This window comes from Passer montanus, unplaced genomic scaffold (genome assembly GCF_014805655.1).
Source record: "Passer montanus isolate IOZ18808 unplaced genomic scaffold, ASM1480565v1 scaffold9, whole genome shotgun sequence".
Taxonomy (NCBI): Eukaryota; Metazoa; Chordata; class Aves; order Passeriformes; family Passeridae; genus Passer; species Passer montanus.
The window spans coordinates 5,475,911-5,493,452 of record NW_024374367.1 but is presented as its reverse complement, the minus strand read 5'-3'; the positions used below and the strand labels follow the sequence as shown (position 1 = coordinate 5,493,452).

The 17,542-nt window shown below is 57.9% G+C and overlaps 2 protein-coding genes across 3 annotated transcripts in view; both read right to left on the bottom strand.

The window, feature by feature from the left end:
• The window catches only part of CELSR3 (cadherin EGF LAG seven-pass G-type receptor 3), a 30,915-nt gene extending 18,448 nt beyond the window's left edge, over nucleotides 1-12,467 (bottom strand). Inside the window, exons 1-6 of the mRNA XM_039734262.1 lie at nucleotides 9,664-12,467; nucleotides 3,430-4,062; nucleotides 1,670-1,892; nucleotides 1,183-1,298; nucleotides 717-805; nucleotides 149-306 (exon numbers count right to left, since the gene is read on the bottom strand). Of these exons, the coding sequence (XP_039590196.1) occupies nucleotides 149-306; nucleotides 717-805; nucleotides 1,183-1,298; nucleotides 1,670-1,892; nucleotides 3,430-4,062; nucleotides 9,664-12,310 (3,866 nt within the window). The 5' untranslated portion in view covers nucleotides 12,311-12,467. The remainder of the gene's footprint in view (nucleotides 1-148; nucleotides 307-716; nucleotides 806-1,182; nucleotides 1,299-1,669; nucleotides 1,893-3,429; nucleotides 4,063-9,663) is intronic.
• A 3,185-nt stretch (nucleotides 12,468-15,652) lies between these two features.
• The window catches only part of NCKIPSD (NCK interacting protein with SH3 domain), a 52,441-nt gene continuing 50,551 nt past the window's right edge, over nucleotides 15,653-17,542 (bottom strand). Inside the window, exon 13 of one of the 2 annotated variants that reach the window (XM_039733934.1) lies at nucleotides 15,653-17,286. In XM_039733934.1, the coding sequence (XP_039589868.1) occupies nucleotides 17,083-17,286 (204 nt within the window). In that variant the 3' untranslated portion in view covers nucleotides 15,653-17,082. The remainder of the gene's footprint in view (nucleotides 17,287-17,542) is intronic. The other variant, XM_039733935.1, reaches the window with a different exon arrangement.

Below are 17,542 nucleotides of genomic sequence, written 5' to 3'. Positions count from 1 at the left end.
CTCACACTGGCCCAGCCAGCTCCCCAGTGCACAGGGCTGGGAAGCAGACCTCCTCAGGGACAGGCACACACAGACAAGGTTCTGGATGTGAAGGCCTGGCTCCACAGGGGACCACCTCTCCCCACCACAGCAGTTCCAAGGAACTCACTTTTTCGAGCTGGTCTGCACACCTTCTGCAGCACAGGAGTAGTTTCCAATCTCACTGCCAAACTGCAGGGCCACTGAAGCATCACATTCATCTATTGTCAGGATGGCCACCTTGTCCTTGGAGGGGCCCTGCACCACCCCCAGGGTGCTGACCTTGGGCTGAAAGCAAATGAAGGGTGTCAGCAGCACACATGCCTCAGACCCAAGCACCCAAGGGTTCACACAACAGCAAGGAAAGGCCTGAGCAGCCCAGGTTCAGCTGTGCTCCTGAGGCGGAAGCAATGCAGGATGGAAACCTCCAGCCAAGCCCAGCAAGCAGCACCAGAGGGACATGGGCAAGGACACTGCATGCAGCACATTGCTGCAGCCTCCAAGTGAGGTCCTGAGTGTCACTCTGTCCCTGCACCCAGCTGTCTGCTCCATTGCATCCATCCCTAAGGGCTGACAACCTCCTCTACCTTCTCTCCAGAGCCCCTGCCATGGGACAGAGGCAGAGAGCAGGAGAGCCAGAGCTGCTCACTTGTGGGGAGAGAGAGCCATGAGTGCTGGGGACAGCTGGGCACACGTACCTTGTTGTAGTAGCGGAGCTGCAGCGTGTGCCACTGGCCATCACTCACACCCCCGGGCAGGTAGGGGCTCACCACTGTGCTGGACTCTCCTGAGGAGACAGGGATGATGGCAGGCTGAGGGAAACCAGGCAGCCTTCAGATGTTCCCACCCTTCCTAAGGCACCCTGTGCTGCTGACGGACTTGTGAAGCTCACAGTGGCACAACAGCAAAGAACAGCAGCAGAGAGACAAACACTGAAAGGGTTTGTCCTGGTTTGTGCTCACAAACCGCAGTCCTGAGCCCAGGGAGAGTCCTGATACACACAACTCATCTCCCGTGCTATCCACTGATGCTCACTAACACCTCCTAACCCTGCTTCCCTTAGCACAGCTTCCATCCAGGGCAGCATTCTTCTCTTCCCACTCAGCATAGGCCTTCTCACAGCTCCCATGACACAAATCCCACAACAGGCAGGGCCAAGTGTACCTGTGGAGTATTTCAGCTGGACCTGCCCCTGGATGATCTCCACTGCCAGGAAGTCGTGCCGCTCGTTCAAACGCCCATTGTAGAGCAGGAGGCCGCCGGGCTCCACAGTGCTGAACCTGGGGCAGGGCAGGAAGAAGGAGGGCAGGGTGTGTGCAAGGAGCACGTGGAGACCCCCTCTCTCCCATGGCATGCACCAGCATCCCAGCACAGGGACACTAAAACCTGAGCATGGGGGCCTGCCATGGAGGCAGAGAGCTGGCAGCAGCAAAGGGCAGCAGCACTGCGGGAAGGCACGAGCTGATGCCAGTGCAGATTCAGAGCCCTTGGGCTAAAGGTGCCAGGGCAGCCCCATGGGGGAGCGAGGCAGTAACACAGGGGCATGGAGAGCATCACCCGGATCGGCCCGGCGCGCCGTGCACAAGAGCACCAGAGCAGGGCCAGGCGAGCCAAGGACACTGGGGTGCAGTGGAGGGGAGGGAGAACTCACGAGAGGGCAAGGGTGAGGTGGAAGCGCTGGCGCAGGCCTCGGAACATGATGAAGGATCGCGGCGGGAAGGAGCGCGTGGACACCTCGCAGAAGGGCGCCTCGAAGCCGCCCGCCGGGCACTGGCAGCGGAAGCCGCCGTCGGCGCCGTCGGTGCAGGTGCCGCCGTTGCGGCACACGCCGGGCACGCAGCGCCCCGCGCGGCTGTCCACTTCACAGTGCTCGCCTGCGGGGGCAAGCCAGGGATTGGGACGCGAACACGGCAGCCACACTCGTGCTCCTTGTCTTGGGAATGCAGAGCTCAGCCTGGATTCAGGACAGGGCAGCTGAGGGGAAGGAGTCTGTGGAGCAGCTGGGCCAGGAAAGGGTACAATAGGCCAAGTGAAACCCAGGTGTTCCCCAGAGCAGCCAGTGACCACTGCCAGCCCAGCACGAGCCACTGGGCTGGATGTGATGCCAGGTCTGGCTGAAGGGACAACTTTGGATCCAGTACAGCATGGAAATGCGACAGGAGGGCACTGGCTGCACAATCCTGAGAAAGGAGAAGCAAGCCATGGAAGTCCTGGTAATGCTGAGAGTGCCTCCTGGGGCCCTGCCACCACACAAACCTGGGACAGGCATCCCAGTCCTGTCTCTAGGGTGTGGGGATAGCCCAGTGCCACTGAGCTCCCATCAGTAGCTATAGAAGTATCCATGGCACTGGGAGCTTCCAAACACTGAACTCAAGTGGGAACCACATGGAGAACAACAAATACCCTGGCACCTTGCTGGCATGGGTAACAGGGATGCCCCACGCCAGCTCAACAGTGCAGTGCAGGGCATCTGTCAGCCCCTTTTCCTGTGCTATTCCCACAGAACCCAGGGAACCACTCCGCTGAAGTCCCACGCCCCAGGCCCTGCTCCCATTACTTGCTCCGTGATAGGCAAGGAGGATGAGGAGACAGCATGAAGTGACAGGCAAATGAGCTCATTAACCCTTCTGCTAATGGCTGTTCACGCTTCAAATGCCGGAGGTTAATTACCACTGACTCTGCTTATCTCACCAGGAGCCACCTACAGAAGAGCTCCAGGCAGCCATCTGCTGCCATGCTCCCTCCTGACAGTCAGAGCAAGGCAGGGGATCCCTCCTCAGTAGCCAGAGGCCACCTCCCCTCATCCCCACTTGCCAGTTCTCCACAGCCTGTTGGGAACTTGTGGCAACAAGACACCGGCTGGACTGGGAACTCCCCTGCCAGCCCTCCCAGCTCGGACCAGATCTGCCTGGCTCAGATCCTGCCTGGTGGGGCACCTAGGCCCAGCCTCCCCTTCTGCTCTGGCTGGGTTGCAGCTCAGCCACTGCACATGGGGCCAGTGTGGCTCCACACCTCTGCCAGACCAGCTGAAGACTGGCACAGGCTAAAACCACAGACTCCAATGCTCCCAGAGCCCATCACCCTCCTAGCATGGGGCACAGCCAAGAAACCTCCTGTGCCCCAGGCTCGCATAGTCTAGCTTAGTCCTCCCACTCTGAGAGAAGGGGTGGAAAGTGATGGCCAGGGTCCCCAAGAGTCCTCCATGCCAACTCCCTACAAAACAGATTTCTATGGCAACCTCAGCCCTGCACATGCAGCACCATGGAAACACAGGGCTGGAAGCAGAGCTGGACCTCTGCAGGCACAGAGAGGCTCTGACACCCACTGCCCTGCTGGGAAGAGCACCTGCCATGGTGACAGCAGTGCCAAGGGACGCTCCCTCCCTCCCGGGAGCCCCAGCCCAGCGCTCACCACTGAAGTGCTGGCGGCAGACGCAGGTGTATCCGCCCTCCTTGCGGGTGCAGATGCCCCCGTTCAGGCAGGGGTTGGAGTAGCACAGGTTGATCTCCGTTTCACAGTAGTCCCCGGTGAAGCCCTGGGGGCAGCGGCACCGCAGGCCCGCGATGGGGTGGATGGGCCGAAAGAGGGTGGAGTGCGAGGCGATGAAGGGGGCAGAGCTGTCGAACTTGAGGACGGAGATGCACTTCATGTAGTTCTGGCAGGGCTCCCGCAGGCACACGTTGTCGTCGAAGGGCAGCACCTCCAGCATGGAGGTGCCGGTCAGCACCATGCGCTTCATGTACAGCTGCTCCTGCAGCTCCTCCGAGCTGAAGTAGCGCCCGCCCCACGGCGCCAGGGCTGAGAAACTGACGTTGAGCACCGTGCCTCCCACGTCCGTGTCGTTCTGGATGTTGAAGATGAAGATGTCCTCCTTGGGCGTCGCGAGCACGGTGGCCACTCCTTCCAGGAAGGTGGACAGCAGCGGGGAGAGGAAGCGCTCCTGCCACATGTTCTCCAGGCGCACCGTGATGCTGTTGGCCAGCATGTCCTCCGTGATGATGATCACGCGCAGGACGCACTGAGCCGTCACGCTGTGGATCCCGTCTGTTGGAGGGAACAGGAACACGCTGCAGTCTCTGCCTGCTGCTTGGAGGGCCTTCCCCTCCCAGCCCAGGGCAGAGCCCTGCACCCCAGTGTGACCCCAACAGGTCCGAGTCCCTGGTAAGGCAGCCTGCAGCCACAGCCCCAGAGGCTCGTAGGGGACACTCGGGATGGAGGGGGAGTGGCCAGTGTGGCTGCACCTTCTCCTCCCCATCAGGCTCTCCACTGAAAGAACTCTCAGGTTTTCTCCTTGTCCTGGGTCTCGGCAGCAAACTGAGCTCTCAGGAACAAAGGTGCTCAGGAACAGAAGGAAGTCCCAGCAGGAGGTCTGGCAAACACAGGAGCTGATGCCAGGGCCTGGGGTGTTTTGCTTCCCTGCTGTGCCCTGTCTGCCTTCCCCATGCTGCCTTTTCCTGTGCTCTCCTCCTGCCATTTCCTTCCTCTCTCCTCCAGGCTCTCCCAAGCTTTTATGCTGGTATCTCTGCTTCCCCGCTTCTCACCATCTGCTCTGCATCTCTCCCTCTCTCAGCCCATCTCTGGTTTGTTTAATTCTCTTTAATCTTTGTTTTCCTTGGAAACAAACTATTTCCCTTTGGGATGGCGCACCACACGAGCAATCTCCCAAGCAGGAGCAGAGGAAGAGGAGCGTGCAGGGACACCCGAGCACGCCTGCCTGCTCCCTCTCAGGACCTTGGCCAGCAGCAGCAGCAGCAGCAGCAGCAGCAGCAGCAGCAGCTCACCCGCGCACATCGGGGGCACTCCCAGCCCGGCTGCTCAGGCTGCAGGGGCATCCAGCACAGCCCCAGCAGGTGATGGTGCAGCTTCCATCCTGTGATCTGTGATCATGGGCCCTTGCCCCACCCTACCACCCACTCCCAGAGACCCAGAGGATCCTGATAGCCCAGGACACCCCAGACACCTCTGACAGCAGCTTTGGCTGGGGTGACCAGCTGGGAGAAGCCTGTCTGCTGCCCCCCAGGAGAATGCCTCCTGTCACCTGAGCCCCTCCTTCTGGGAGGGGACCCTTCTTCAGCATGGCAAGGCAAGACTCTGCCAACCTTGGTGGCCCCAGAAATGTTTGATCAGGAACCTCACTGCTCTTGAAATGAAGCAATCCATCTTCCAGCCCATTGCCAGCACCCCAACACTGGTGCCCCGTGGGCATTACCAGCACACAGCTGCCATCCATTGTTCCCATCCCTATCTCCCATCCCACATTCACCTGAGATTCTCAAACAATCCATCTTCCAGCCCATTGCCAGCACCCCAACGCTGGTGCCCCATGGGCATTAGCTGCACACACCTGTTGTTCCCATCCCCATCTCCCATCCCACAGTCACCTGAGAGTCTCATACCCCACATTTCCCTGGAAAACTGGCTCTCCATCATCATCCCAGCACAACAGTTACCTCAGCACATCTCAACAGTGACTCCCATGACCAACCCTGGATCCCAAGCCTTGCTGTAGCCTCCCCTATGTGCTTCACCTCCTCCAACCCACTGCAAGGAGGCCCGAGGGGCAGCAGGATTCCTGGCACCCCAGTAAGCCCCATCCCTGATGAGGATCAGGTGTGCACATGCCAGCTGCTGGTCCCTCACCCATGGCCCAGCTCCAAGCCTCAGGTACAAAGCTGCCTTTACTGCTCTTCTCTTGCCATGGCTGCTGTGCTGCAAAGCCTTTTGATTTCCCTCAGCTCTGTTTGAAGTTTGCAGTGCAGGAGGATTTACAAATTGAAACATCTCTCTTTCTTTCACCTCTCTCTACTCTTCAGAAGGTGAAAGCTTTCTAGTGACCCTGCAAATTCCTGTGCAAGCAGCAGCCTGCACAGAGGGACTGGTGCTCTGGAGATAAGGCTGGCTCCAGGCTGGGGAGCAGCATGCCAGTGTAGTCACCCAGAAGCTAATCTCCTGGAGGAAAGGGAGGGGGTGCTTCTCTCTGAAGCCAAACTGCTCCCACCCCATATGGAAGCAAGGTGAGAAAGCACTCCTCTGTGTGACACCCTGCCTGCTCTGGCACAGAGGGCAGCATGAGCAGCAGCAACAAAATAGTTCCATTCAGCATCTGTTTGGACATGCCAGGGTATGTAGATCTGTCTGGATCAGGGCAAGGAGCTGGCACCATCACCTCCACTCCCCAAGGCACATTCTCTCTGCAAGAGGCTCATGGGGTACTGAGACCACCAGACCTGGGGGACAGGAGTGTGAGGAAAGCCACAAGTCACACTTGGGGTAAGATGCTCCCCAAGCCACCACCAGCCTGGCAGCTCCCCCTGAGGAACCACCTGGTGAGACACTACCCCAGGATCCATCACTTTGGCACCAGATCCCTTCTCCACACAGCTGGGTCGTGCCCAGCTCCCTCCCCTCTCCCTTTGTCCCTCTCGCTGTTGGCCTCTCTGGTCAAGGCAAGCATGAGCTCCCTGCCCTGTCCTCTCCAGCTCCCAGCTCACCCAGAAGCGGCCACAAGGCAGGGGACAGCTCCTGCTCTCCCCAGGGCTGCTCATGGCCAGCAGATATCTGCCTGATTTATGGCTGTTATTAAGCCTTGGCTCACACCATGCTGAGGGCATCCTGAGGCAGGCTGGAGGCCAGTAATGCCTCACAGCAGAAGGACTCTGTGCCTGGGGAAGAAAGGGAGTTGGAGGGTACCTGATGCCTTTGGCATCGCCCAGCCCACGGCAGGAAAGCCAAGCATCCTTTTCCAGCTCCAGTGTGGAGCCAGGCCTGGCCTACAGCCCTCCTCAGTAAGCCCCCTCTAACCCTGTCCCACTCAGCATCACACCCAAGGCTGCCTCCCCCCTCCAAGCAGAGGGAAGCAGATGGTTAAGAGAATGACCCACTGCAAATGGGGAAAGAAAAAAAAATAAAGCTACCAGAAGAAAGCCCAAAGCTGGCTGGAGGCACTGACCCCCCATGGGAGGCATTTTAATCACAAATGCTCAGCCTTTCTGATTAAATCCTGTGGCTGGAGAGCTGGTGCCTGGTGAATATTCATGCAGCAGAGTGAGGAGTCCTAGAAACACAGCTACAGGGAATGGAGCAAGGAAAAGGGACAAGGGGCTCTAACCCTTGTGCTGGACAGCACTGAGCCGTGTTTGCAATTCCAAGACTGACAATTACCAGCTTCCAAAGCAACAAAGCTAAATAGCTCCATGTCCTCTTCTGCTGATTGGCAGCAACAGTGTCCAAGAGAGCAAGAGCCACAATTCTGACTGCAATGGCCACCCCAGAGACAGCAAGGGTGCTCTGGGGACAGAAAGGGTGACTTTCGTGTTTGCAGGTGAGGAACAGTAAAACACTTCAGACAGAGAAGCCAGGAAAGGAGACAGGTATCAGTACAGTGAACATTCCTCACTGCTGCTGAAGAGCTTTGGCAGACCTCTCAACATTTTCATAATATTTTACCAGTTAAGAGATCTGGAAAGTAAATCAGGTTCCCATCACCCAGCACAGAAGATGAATGCCATTCTCCTGCACCTGAGCCTCCACACTTACCACCAAGCCCAGAGAAACCAGTCTGAAATGGTTTGAAGTCAAAATTATGTCAGTCTCTCACCCTGCCCTGATTTTAGAGTGCTGCTGGCTATGGACAGCTCCTCCAAGCCACTGTCCTGCATCCTCAGCAGCCAAGAGCAGATTTTAGCAGCCAGAAGTGTCCACACGCCTGAGAGAAGCTGAGGTCAGTTTTGAGGCTATCAGCCCTGCTGGAAAGGCACTGGTTTGTGGTGGCCCAAGTCTTCTGCCTCCTGCAAGGGGCTGAGCTAAGAACACACACAGCTCACAGGCAGGCAAAATGGCCCCTTGCCCTGTGTTTTAGGGGGATTCAGCCTCCCTCAAACACACCATAAAGGCAGGGAAGCCACTTCCTCCTAGGATGCTGGCCCCTGGGGCACCCACAAAGGTGCTACTGCTGTCTCCCAGAGCAGGAGGGTGCTGTGCCAGGCACAGTGCCTGGGGCAGACAATGCAGCCGGCTCTGAACGTCCTGGCTGCAGCTCTGCAAACCCACCCTCCCTGCTCACAGCGACAGCACGGGGCCGGCGGAGCTGCCAGCTGGGCGGGGGGCTCCCAACAACAAAGACTGAAAAACCAAACTAGGCTGCCACCTCACAGCCAGGGTAAAAGCCAACAAAAGGCCCATTTTCCAGCATCTCACTTCCCTCGCCAGAACAGCTCTTCCCCTTCCATCTTCTCCCCTCCCTGAGCACACCTCTCCCATTCTCCCTTCCCGCTGGAAGATGACGACATTCTAATTGCAAGGGCCCCTTGCCACGAGGCGGCTCGATACAGGACTCGGGATGTGATTGTCTCCTGCCTTTGTGCAGGGTTAAGTGTGTGAGGAGGCAGGGCTTGCACAAACTCACAGGGGCAGAAGCTGGAGAGGTCAAAGCCACCCCCTCCTCCAGCAATGGGCATGTGTGTGCCTGCAGCCCTGCGGCTACAATTAGCCCCACAGAGCCCCAGCCCACTGCCAGGCTGCTGCTGCTCATGCAGGATTGCCTTGAACAGGGCTCTTTTTAAAGCCTTTGCTCCATCTTTTGAAAGAGATCCTCCTCTCGCAGAATAAACCAGACTGAGAGAGCTAAAAGGGAAGGCAGCTGGTAGCTGATGGTCAGGGGACCATCACAATTTAGAGTACAGCTCCCCAGGCACTCCTGGCAATTCAGTGCTTGGCCCCTCCAGAGCCCTCTTGCCCTCCCTCCCGCAGCCACTGCATGGTTCAGCAATGGACAGATGCCTCCATTTCACATCATAATAAGAAGGGTTAGTGGTGAAGGCAAAGCTTAGGCTCTGGGAGCTCCAGGTCCCAGCCCTGCTTGCTCACAGGCAAGCCCCATGGTCCATCTTTGTCCTGTCCTCATGTGGGCTAGAGGGCACCCCAACACCCCACAAGGCCACCCCTAGCTACAGCTAGCATCTGTATTTGGATACTCCAACAGCAAACCATGCAAGAGTTCCAGGCACTGCACTCAGGCTTGTCACAGCTGTCCCCTGAACACTGAGCTGGCTGCAGAACGGTGGCACTAGGCTTTAGAAGCCACCGTGCAAAGCAAGTGTTGGCAGGTGCCACAGCCAGAATCCGGACTGAGGTGTTTGCTGCTGGCAGATGGGTGTTTTAGAGGGCTCCTTCTGCACTGAGCTCAATCCTCCGTCCTGTGCAGAGCCAGGGAAGCGCTCAGTCCCGGCAGACAGAAGAACCAGCTGGGCCTGGGAGCAAAGAAGTGCACCAGCCCCTCGGCCAGAGCCTGGCCATCCTGGGAACCGCCTCCTTCCTGGGCCAGCACCCCGGCACACAGCACAGTCTGACAGGCCACACCACCTCCAAAGGTGCCTCACTAGCAGCCAGAAATGATCTCATAGCTCAGTAACGATGCTTTGTTCTGGCAGACCATTTCCAGCCTTGGCCCTTTACAGAGCACTGCTCAACAGCCTGCTCCCGTGCCACCCTCACACCACTCCAGCGCTACTCTCTGACTGGAATGGACCCCTAGTCCAAACCTTGTTACCCATCCCCACCCCCAGTGCACAACGGGCTGCCCCGGAGGGACCTCACAGAGCCCCCCAAAGGTACTGTACTGAAGATTTAACGATTTTCACTCCCTACCTGTGACAGTCACCAGCATGGAGGCCACAAGCGGACGGTTGTTGTCCAGCTTACGGCTCAGCCTCAGCTCCCCGCTCGTTTGATTTACAATCAACAAGTGTAGTTCATTTCCCCGCTCAAAGGTGTAGAAGAGGTGGTCAGATGCATCTGGGTCATACGCTGGGACCTTCCCTATGACCCCCGAGGGGAAGGTGTTGGATTTATTTGACACGTAGTTATTGAACAGGATTTGGAAGTTCTTCAGAACAGGGCTGTTGTCATTCTGGTCAAGGAGTTTGATGTGGACTGTAGCTCTGCTGACCAGAGGGGCAGAGGTAGCCTGCACTACAATCACATACTCAGATTTTGTCTCATAATCCAAGTCTATCAAGGCTGTGAGCTCCCCAGAAAAGATGTCCATCTGGAATATCTCAGGGATGTTGCCTTCCACAATTTGGTACATGATCTGGGCATTGGGTCCCTCATCCGGGTCCACAGCTGTGATCTGGGCCACCACAGAGCCTACGATGCTGTTCTCCTTAACCAGGACCTCAAACTCTTCAGCAGGAAAGACAGGAGCATTGTCGTTCACATCCTGAATGGTGACCTGGATGTGGACAGGAGTTCTCTGAGGAGGGATGCCCCTGTCCACAGCGTAGGCAGTCAGCTCATAGACAGGAACGTTCTCGCGGTCCAGCCTGCGCACGGTGCGAATGATGCCCGAGGTGGGCTCTATGGTGAAGTCTCCATCCCCGTCCTCCCCGTTCTGGAAGGTGTACTGCACCCGCCCGTTGGTGTGGGCATCCCGGTCGGTGGCAGAGATCTGGAGCACGCTGGTGAAGGGAGGTGCATCCTCAGAGATCACGCCCTGGTAATGAGGGCTGACAAACTGGGGGGCATTGTCATTAACGTCATTCACCATGATTTCAACATATGTGGTGTCTGCCTTCTGGGGGATCCCATTGTCCTTGGCAGTGATAGCCAACGTATACGTGACCTGGTCCTCATAGTCCAGTTCTGCCTGGAGAGTGATGGCCCCAGAGTCTGGGTCAATACGAAACTGAGGGACATTGTCTTCCAGGTAGTAGGTGATGCGGGCGTTCTCCCCCACGTCATCGTCCGTGGCACTGATCACCACCACGGTGCTGCCCACAGGCCGGTCCTCATTGATACTCACGGAGTAGTGGGCACTCTGGAACACAGGCCGGTGTGTGTTGGCGTCGGTGATGTTGATGTGAACGTGGCAGTTGTCACGCAGGGTGCGATCAGAGGCTGTCACCGTGAGCACGTAGCGCCTCTCCTGCTTGTAGTCCAGCGGCAGAGACAGAGTGATGAGCCCCAGCCCACCCTGCGTGCTGATGGAGAAGCGGTTCCGTGTGTTGCCCCCTGTGATCTGGTAAGTGATGGCACTGTTCACGTCCCGGTCGACTGCCGTGACGCTGAGGACGCTGGTCCCCACAGCCGCGTCCTCGTTCAGGCGGATGAAGTATTCCTTCTGGGTGAACTCAGGCCGGTTGTCGTTGACATCCATGACAGTAATGGTGACACTGGCAGAGGCGGATAAAGACGGAGAGCCATGGTCGTGAGCCTCTACCCCAAAAAAGTAGTGCTCGACGGATTCCCGGTCCAAGGGCCCACTGACTGTGATCCACCCCGTGGCACTGTTCACCACAAAGGGTGTGTCAGCCGAGACCCCCGTCAGTTTGTACTCCAGGCGCGAGTTCTCGCCGTAGTCTGCATCCACGGCCTGGATGTGGATGACAGAGTGGCCGAGAGGAGCATTCTCCAGGACGGAGATTTGAAAAGGGGTGCTGACAAAAATGGGGGCATGGTCATTGATGTCCACCACCTGGATGCTGGCCATGCCAGTGTTGTTAGAAAGAGGAGGACGCCCCGCATCCTGAGCCCGGATCCTCAGGGCGTACTCCCGCTCTACCTCAAAATCCAGGGGGGCCACCACCTGTATTTCCCCAGTGACACTGTCAATGGAGAACTGGCCCCGACTGTTCCCACTGATGATGTTGTAGTGCACCAGCGCGTTGTTGTCCTTGTCCAGGTCCGTGGCGGTGACACGCAGGATCTCGGTGTGGGGCCGAATGTCCTCCCTCACTTGGACAATGTAGCGCTTCTCACTGAACTGAGGGATGTTGTCATTCTCATCAAGGACCGTGATGTAGACCTTGACAGTGGCGGAGCGGGGCCCCGGCTCGCCGCCCTGGTCGTTGGCTTCCACCACCAGGGAGTACTTCTCCATCTTCTCCCTGTCCACCGGCCCGCTGGTGGTGATGAGGCCGGAGCGGGGATCAATCTCAAAGACGTCGTAGGCGGCCCGTTCATTGACAAAGCGGTAACGGATGTTGGCGTTGGGCAGGGAGTCCACGTCGGTGGCCCGCAGCTGCAGAATGGGGTATCCCTCCTCGACGTTCTCGCGGATGGTCTCTCGGTACTCGCCCTGCTCGAAGACGGGGTCGTGGTCGTTGCGGTCGGCCACGGTGATGGCCACCATGGTGGTGGCGGAGAGCCGCGGCGCCCCGTGGTCAGTGGCCGTCACTCGGAAGTAGTGCAGGTCCATGCTCTCGCGGTCCAGGGCCTGGGTGGTGGAGATGAGCCCGGCGCGCGGGTCGATGCTGAACAGATCCCGCGAGCGGCTGTTCATCAGCGCGTCCATGGAGTACACCAGCCGCCCCGCCTCGCCCCCGTCGGGGTCCTGGGCCGTCACCGCCACCACCGCCGTCCCCGCCGGCTGGTTCTCCGCCACCTCCGCCTGGTAGTTGTACTGGGGGAACAGCGGGTGGCGGTTCGGTGCTGCGCGCCGGCCCCGCCGCCCCGGGGCCGGGACCAACCGGGCACCGCGGAGTGGCCGCTGCCGGCCCTGGAGCAGCGTGTGCCGCCCGCGAGCGAACCCCGGGCGCAGCGCTGCCGGCCCGGTCTCTGTGAGGGGCTGCCCCGGCCGGCCCCGGGTGAGGGGCTCCCGGAGCATCCCTGCCAAAGCTGCGGGGCCCGTGGACACCGGGACGCCGTGCACACAGCACGCACCTGCGAGCCCAGCGAGCCGCTGCTGCGGCACTGCCGGTGCCGAACGGTGCCAGAGCGGTGCCCGTGCCACCGGCAGCGCCCCCGGGGCCAGGCTGTGCCCCCAGCCCCAGCCGGGCACGGCTGCCGGGCCGCCGGCACAAAGGGCGGGCAGGACGGTGCCTTGGCAGCCCCGCGGGCCCCTGCCACTGCCCTGTCCCTCACACAGCACCACGCTGGGCAGCTGCGGGGATGGGTTTTACTGTGTCAATGGGACAGGCTGCCCCGTGCCCCGCTCCTCCGGGCGCTGCCACAGCCCAGCCCCTGCCGCCCAGCTCCCCACCATGGGCAGGCAAGTGCGTGGCACAAATTTAGCTATCCCACTCCTTCCCTGACACAGACCCCAGGTGCCAACACCCACAAGGTGTGGCATCACCGCCAGAGGGAAAGTTGCAGGTTTTGCTTCACGCATCCCCGATACAAAACCCAACAACCAACCTTATATTTTTCCGAGGAAAATTCAGTTTGAGGCCCTTGCATTACGGTGATTCATTAATGCATCAGCCTCGTAATTTAGCTGTTGGTTTGATTCAATCAACTAATATTGCATGCTAATCCGCTGGAGCTCATAACAGGGTTTAGGTCCTCATTAGTGTTTGGCGTGCCATGGTAGAGGACATCCTTGGCCATGTCCTGCTGAAGGGGAGGGCACACTGGGGCAAATGCTAGGGAAGAAAGAACCATGTCAGGGAGGAAAATAGAGAAAATCTGAGAGATGGAGGGAGTTTAGGATGGGGCAGGGAAGGGCAGGGCATACGTGGGGTACGTGGGGCACACTGTGCCTCCATGCACATCCTAGCTCCAAAGGGGCCCTGCAGACGCCAAGGCCTGGCCACCCCTGGGGAAGCCACAGGGTGGGCAGAGCAGGCAGGGCTTGTCCTTGCCCTCTGCTTGTGCTGACCCTGTGTTGTAGGACCGTGATGGGAAGGCCTAAAGTGGTGGCCAGTGCAGCTCAGCATGTGCCACAGAGAAGTTCCCCTGGTGCTTGTACAGTGCTCAGGGCTGACACCCAGTGAATGCGGATGTCTAACCCCTGGAGAAGCCACCATGTTAATTTATGAACTGCATAGGATGGGTAATCTGCTGTGATTAACTCCCCGGCCACCACATAACACAGGGCTGTGGCCATACCAGCCATGGGCATAGAGTGCTCTTGGAGGATAGATGTTGTCCCCTACAAACCCTTAAACATCCACTTGAGCCCTCTCAGTGCTGTTAGGATAATGCCAGAGCAGCCCTGGCCTGCACACAGCTCACCCAAGAAACCTCATTTAACAGAGAGCAGCTCATCACTCACATGCAACAGAACGTGCTGGCTGGATCATAGATCACACCTCCTCAAAGTGGGGATGTGCCGTCAGGAAACCAAATCAGGAGAGAGGCAATACTTTTTAAAAGTAATGAAGGCTTTCAAGTTTATTTGTTCTAATTACCCAGCTGACAGCTCAGGGGAGGAGGAGAAAATTATCAGGGTATTACTGCCACAAAATAGTTGTAATTGAATCATTCCAGACAATAAAGCAGAAGCGCAGGTCACAGGCAATGTGTCACTCCCCCCGCGCCAGCCCCCCAGCACCCCTCAGTGCTGCACCACAATGAAAACACCAATATGAGGAGACTCTGCTCTAACTGTGCGTTATTACAGCCAACAATCTTGAGTGTCTCACCTACACGGAGAGCAGGATCTGCTGAGCAGGCTGGGGACAGCGAGTCTACATGCTGCAGTTTGATTCCGTGATGAGTGGAGGCCTCTCCTGTGCAGCAGGGGCATCTCTGGGGCTGGACCCCACAGCCAGTTCCCCCCAGCTCTTCCAGCCCTTGGCTGCGGTGGCAGCAGGGTGGTGGGGCAGAGGGTGCAGTGCTGCTGTGCAGCTGGGACAGGGTGAGCAACCCCACGGACAGCAATGGCTCGGGGATGCCAGTGGGAGCCACCAGCTCTGCACGCGGGCTCCTGGCAAGCAGAGCCACAGGCCCTGCCACTGCTGGGCTTGCCTGGCACAGCACAGCCTGTGCTCTGTCACTGAGGGCAGGTGCCAGATGGACATCTCACCACAGCAGCAAGTCATGGGCCAACAAGAAGCCCCACTCTCGGAAGCAAGCCGAGGTTGGCTCAGGGGCACACGCAACCATGTGCTGCACAGAGCAATGGGGCACAGGAGAGCCACGTTGGGGGACACTCCAGTGAGCAGTGGCAGCCCTTGTGTGTCACAACTGACCCCAGGTGTGCAAATGGCACACTTCAAGGCCACATGCCTGGGGACTTCAGAGACAGAGGCCAAAGAGGCAGGAGCTGGGACAGGCCTGGCCCCGATTCTGCAGGTAGCTGAGTTTGATGCCATCCCTATGTTTGCAGTGGCACAGCTTGCACCTGGCATCTACACCCCTGCCCTGGCAGGGCTGTGCCCATGGCCTGGCTGGCTCCCTTGGCACAGAGCCAGGAGCAGAGCCCAGCTTCCTGCTGCCAACATAGTGCTCTGCCCAGTGCCTGCTGTGCTCGAAGCCCTGCCACCCCAGCAGCCCAGAGCTGCAGGCACGGGCTGAGGTTTGGGAGCACACAGCCAAAGCGCCATTCATTACACTCGATACAGACCATTAAACCCTTCCCTGCCCAGGCTCCTGCTGTGGCAGCTCTGCTGGAGCCAGCTGAGGTGCACGTACCTTGTGGGAAGTGAACTGTGAGTCCAGCTCTGCCAAACCCTTAATGTGGAGCAGCGATGCTGGGCAGGCCCCAGGAATGATGGCTGTGCCCCCAGCAAGGGCTGCTGCCCTCCACCCTTCCTTGTCAGCCAGCAACATGGTAGAAAAAGACAAGGCAAGAAGCTGAATGAGGGAAAACGACTGCATTGCTCCCATTTGGAGATCAGCAAGCACCCAACCACTCCTGATGCTTTGGTGCCCCCACGACAGGATTGGGCAGGCAGGGCTACACTCACAGAAGTCCAGTTTAAGACATTTTTATTCTTCTGCAGGTTACACTTAGTGTTTAAGAAAATACAGGATCCCTTTTGACATTCATACATTTTTACAGGGAAAAAATAGGTTTCTCTACTAGGGTGGTTATTAAGCTTGGGCATTCCCAGGCTGGCTTCCTTGGCTGCCAGGACAACACCCTCTGTTCTCCAAGCATCACTGCCCCAGTGGCCAGTCCAGGCCTGCACAGCTTGTGTCATCCCCTCAAGCTAACAAAACAAAACAAAAAACTAAAGTAAATACAGTGCCCAGTATTTCCAGTTTCACAGCTCCTACACTGGCTACTGCAAAAGAAGACCTGGAGACAGGGAGTGACCACACTGTGCACACAAATATCTAAGAGACCCATGTTAGTGTGTGTGACTATCAGGGAAGCAGGTTAATCCCGTTTGCTAGAAACCTAGAGGAAATAAAAATAAGGGTTCCCCACACTTAGCGTAGTCACAAACAGCTACTGGACACCAGGCTCACGCTGCCTCTGAGCTGCCACGGGCACGGGGGGCAGCGAGGCAGAGCTACGATGAAGCTCAAGGCAAGGAATGCACGCGCTTCAGGAGCAGGGAGCGCCTGCCCGAGGCAGCCCTCTGCCCCAGGCAATGCTGCAACACACGTGGCAAGGGCAGCTCCACTCGGCAGGACACGTCTTTGTGCTGTGTGCAGCCAAGGGCTTCCCAAGGGCAGTGTCATCCACGTGGCTCTTACTTCTAGGCTGCCACAGTGTGCAAGAAATTCAGATTCAAACATCACTATAGAAAGCAGATTGAAAAGCAGCTGCTGGGGTAAGACCTCCATGACCCAAGGTGGGCTGCTGCCCAGAGGCAAAGCTGAAGGCTAGGAGGGAGTGAAAGGCTCACTAGACGAGGCGTTAGACAGCGAGCAGCTACTTTCCCTTGGCAGGGCTGCAGCACATTGGCACTAGCAGCAGGAAACAAAACAGATGTTACAAAAGCTTCTTCCAAGCACCAGCGGACTCCACTTGGTCACTGCAGGGAGAGAGACGCACATGGAAAAGAAGTGATACTCTAAGGCAAAGGCCTTTCTCTTCAGGACCTCGGGACACCAGTGCAGCTGAACATCCCCCTGTGCTGGCTGCTAAGCCCCCACAAGCTCTCTGCCCTTCCCACTAACACCAGCTGCCCAAGTAGCTCCTGCTGGGTCTTGCAGGCAAACCACGTGCCAGTGCCCACCCTGCTCCGCCTGCCCCGGGCACCAGGCCCAGGGGCACCCCACACCCTCTCTGCCACTGGCGCTTCCACAGGGTGGTGAACGCTGTCCCAACCTTAGGCCTCACACAGAGGGATATAAGGTATGAGCTGTACTGGGAGGGAATGGGAGAAAGTGTCAACAAAAGACATAGTCGATCCAAGTGGTTCAAACTCCAGTCCAAGGTGAGGAGCATTAGCTGGTACCAGAAGAGATTTCTGGGAACTCCTTATAAATCTCCAAGATGATCAGTTTCTCCATCTGGCACTGCTGGTCCTCCTCCTCCTCGCCCAGGATGCGCTGCAGGATGCCCTGCAGGTCAGTGAGGCGGTGCTGGTGCTGCAGGTAGGGCGTGGAGCGGATGATGGCATGCATCAGGGACAGATACTCCATCCTCAGCTGCCAAGCGGGAGGGGAGACAAAACACAGCACAGGGAAAGATGTGAAGTGAGATAAACAAGCCTGCCAGCCTCCATTACAGCATGAGCACAGGAACAGCTGCTTGCTGCTGCACCATCAACCAGAGCACAACTCCAGAGGCACCTGCTTTTCCTTAAGTATCATTAGTAACTATGGAAAACTCTGCTTTTCCCACAGCAAGACAGCTGCTCCTCCCCTGCCCTTGAATACATCCACATCCCCAGCCTCTTGCAAC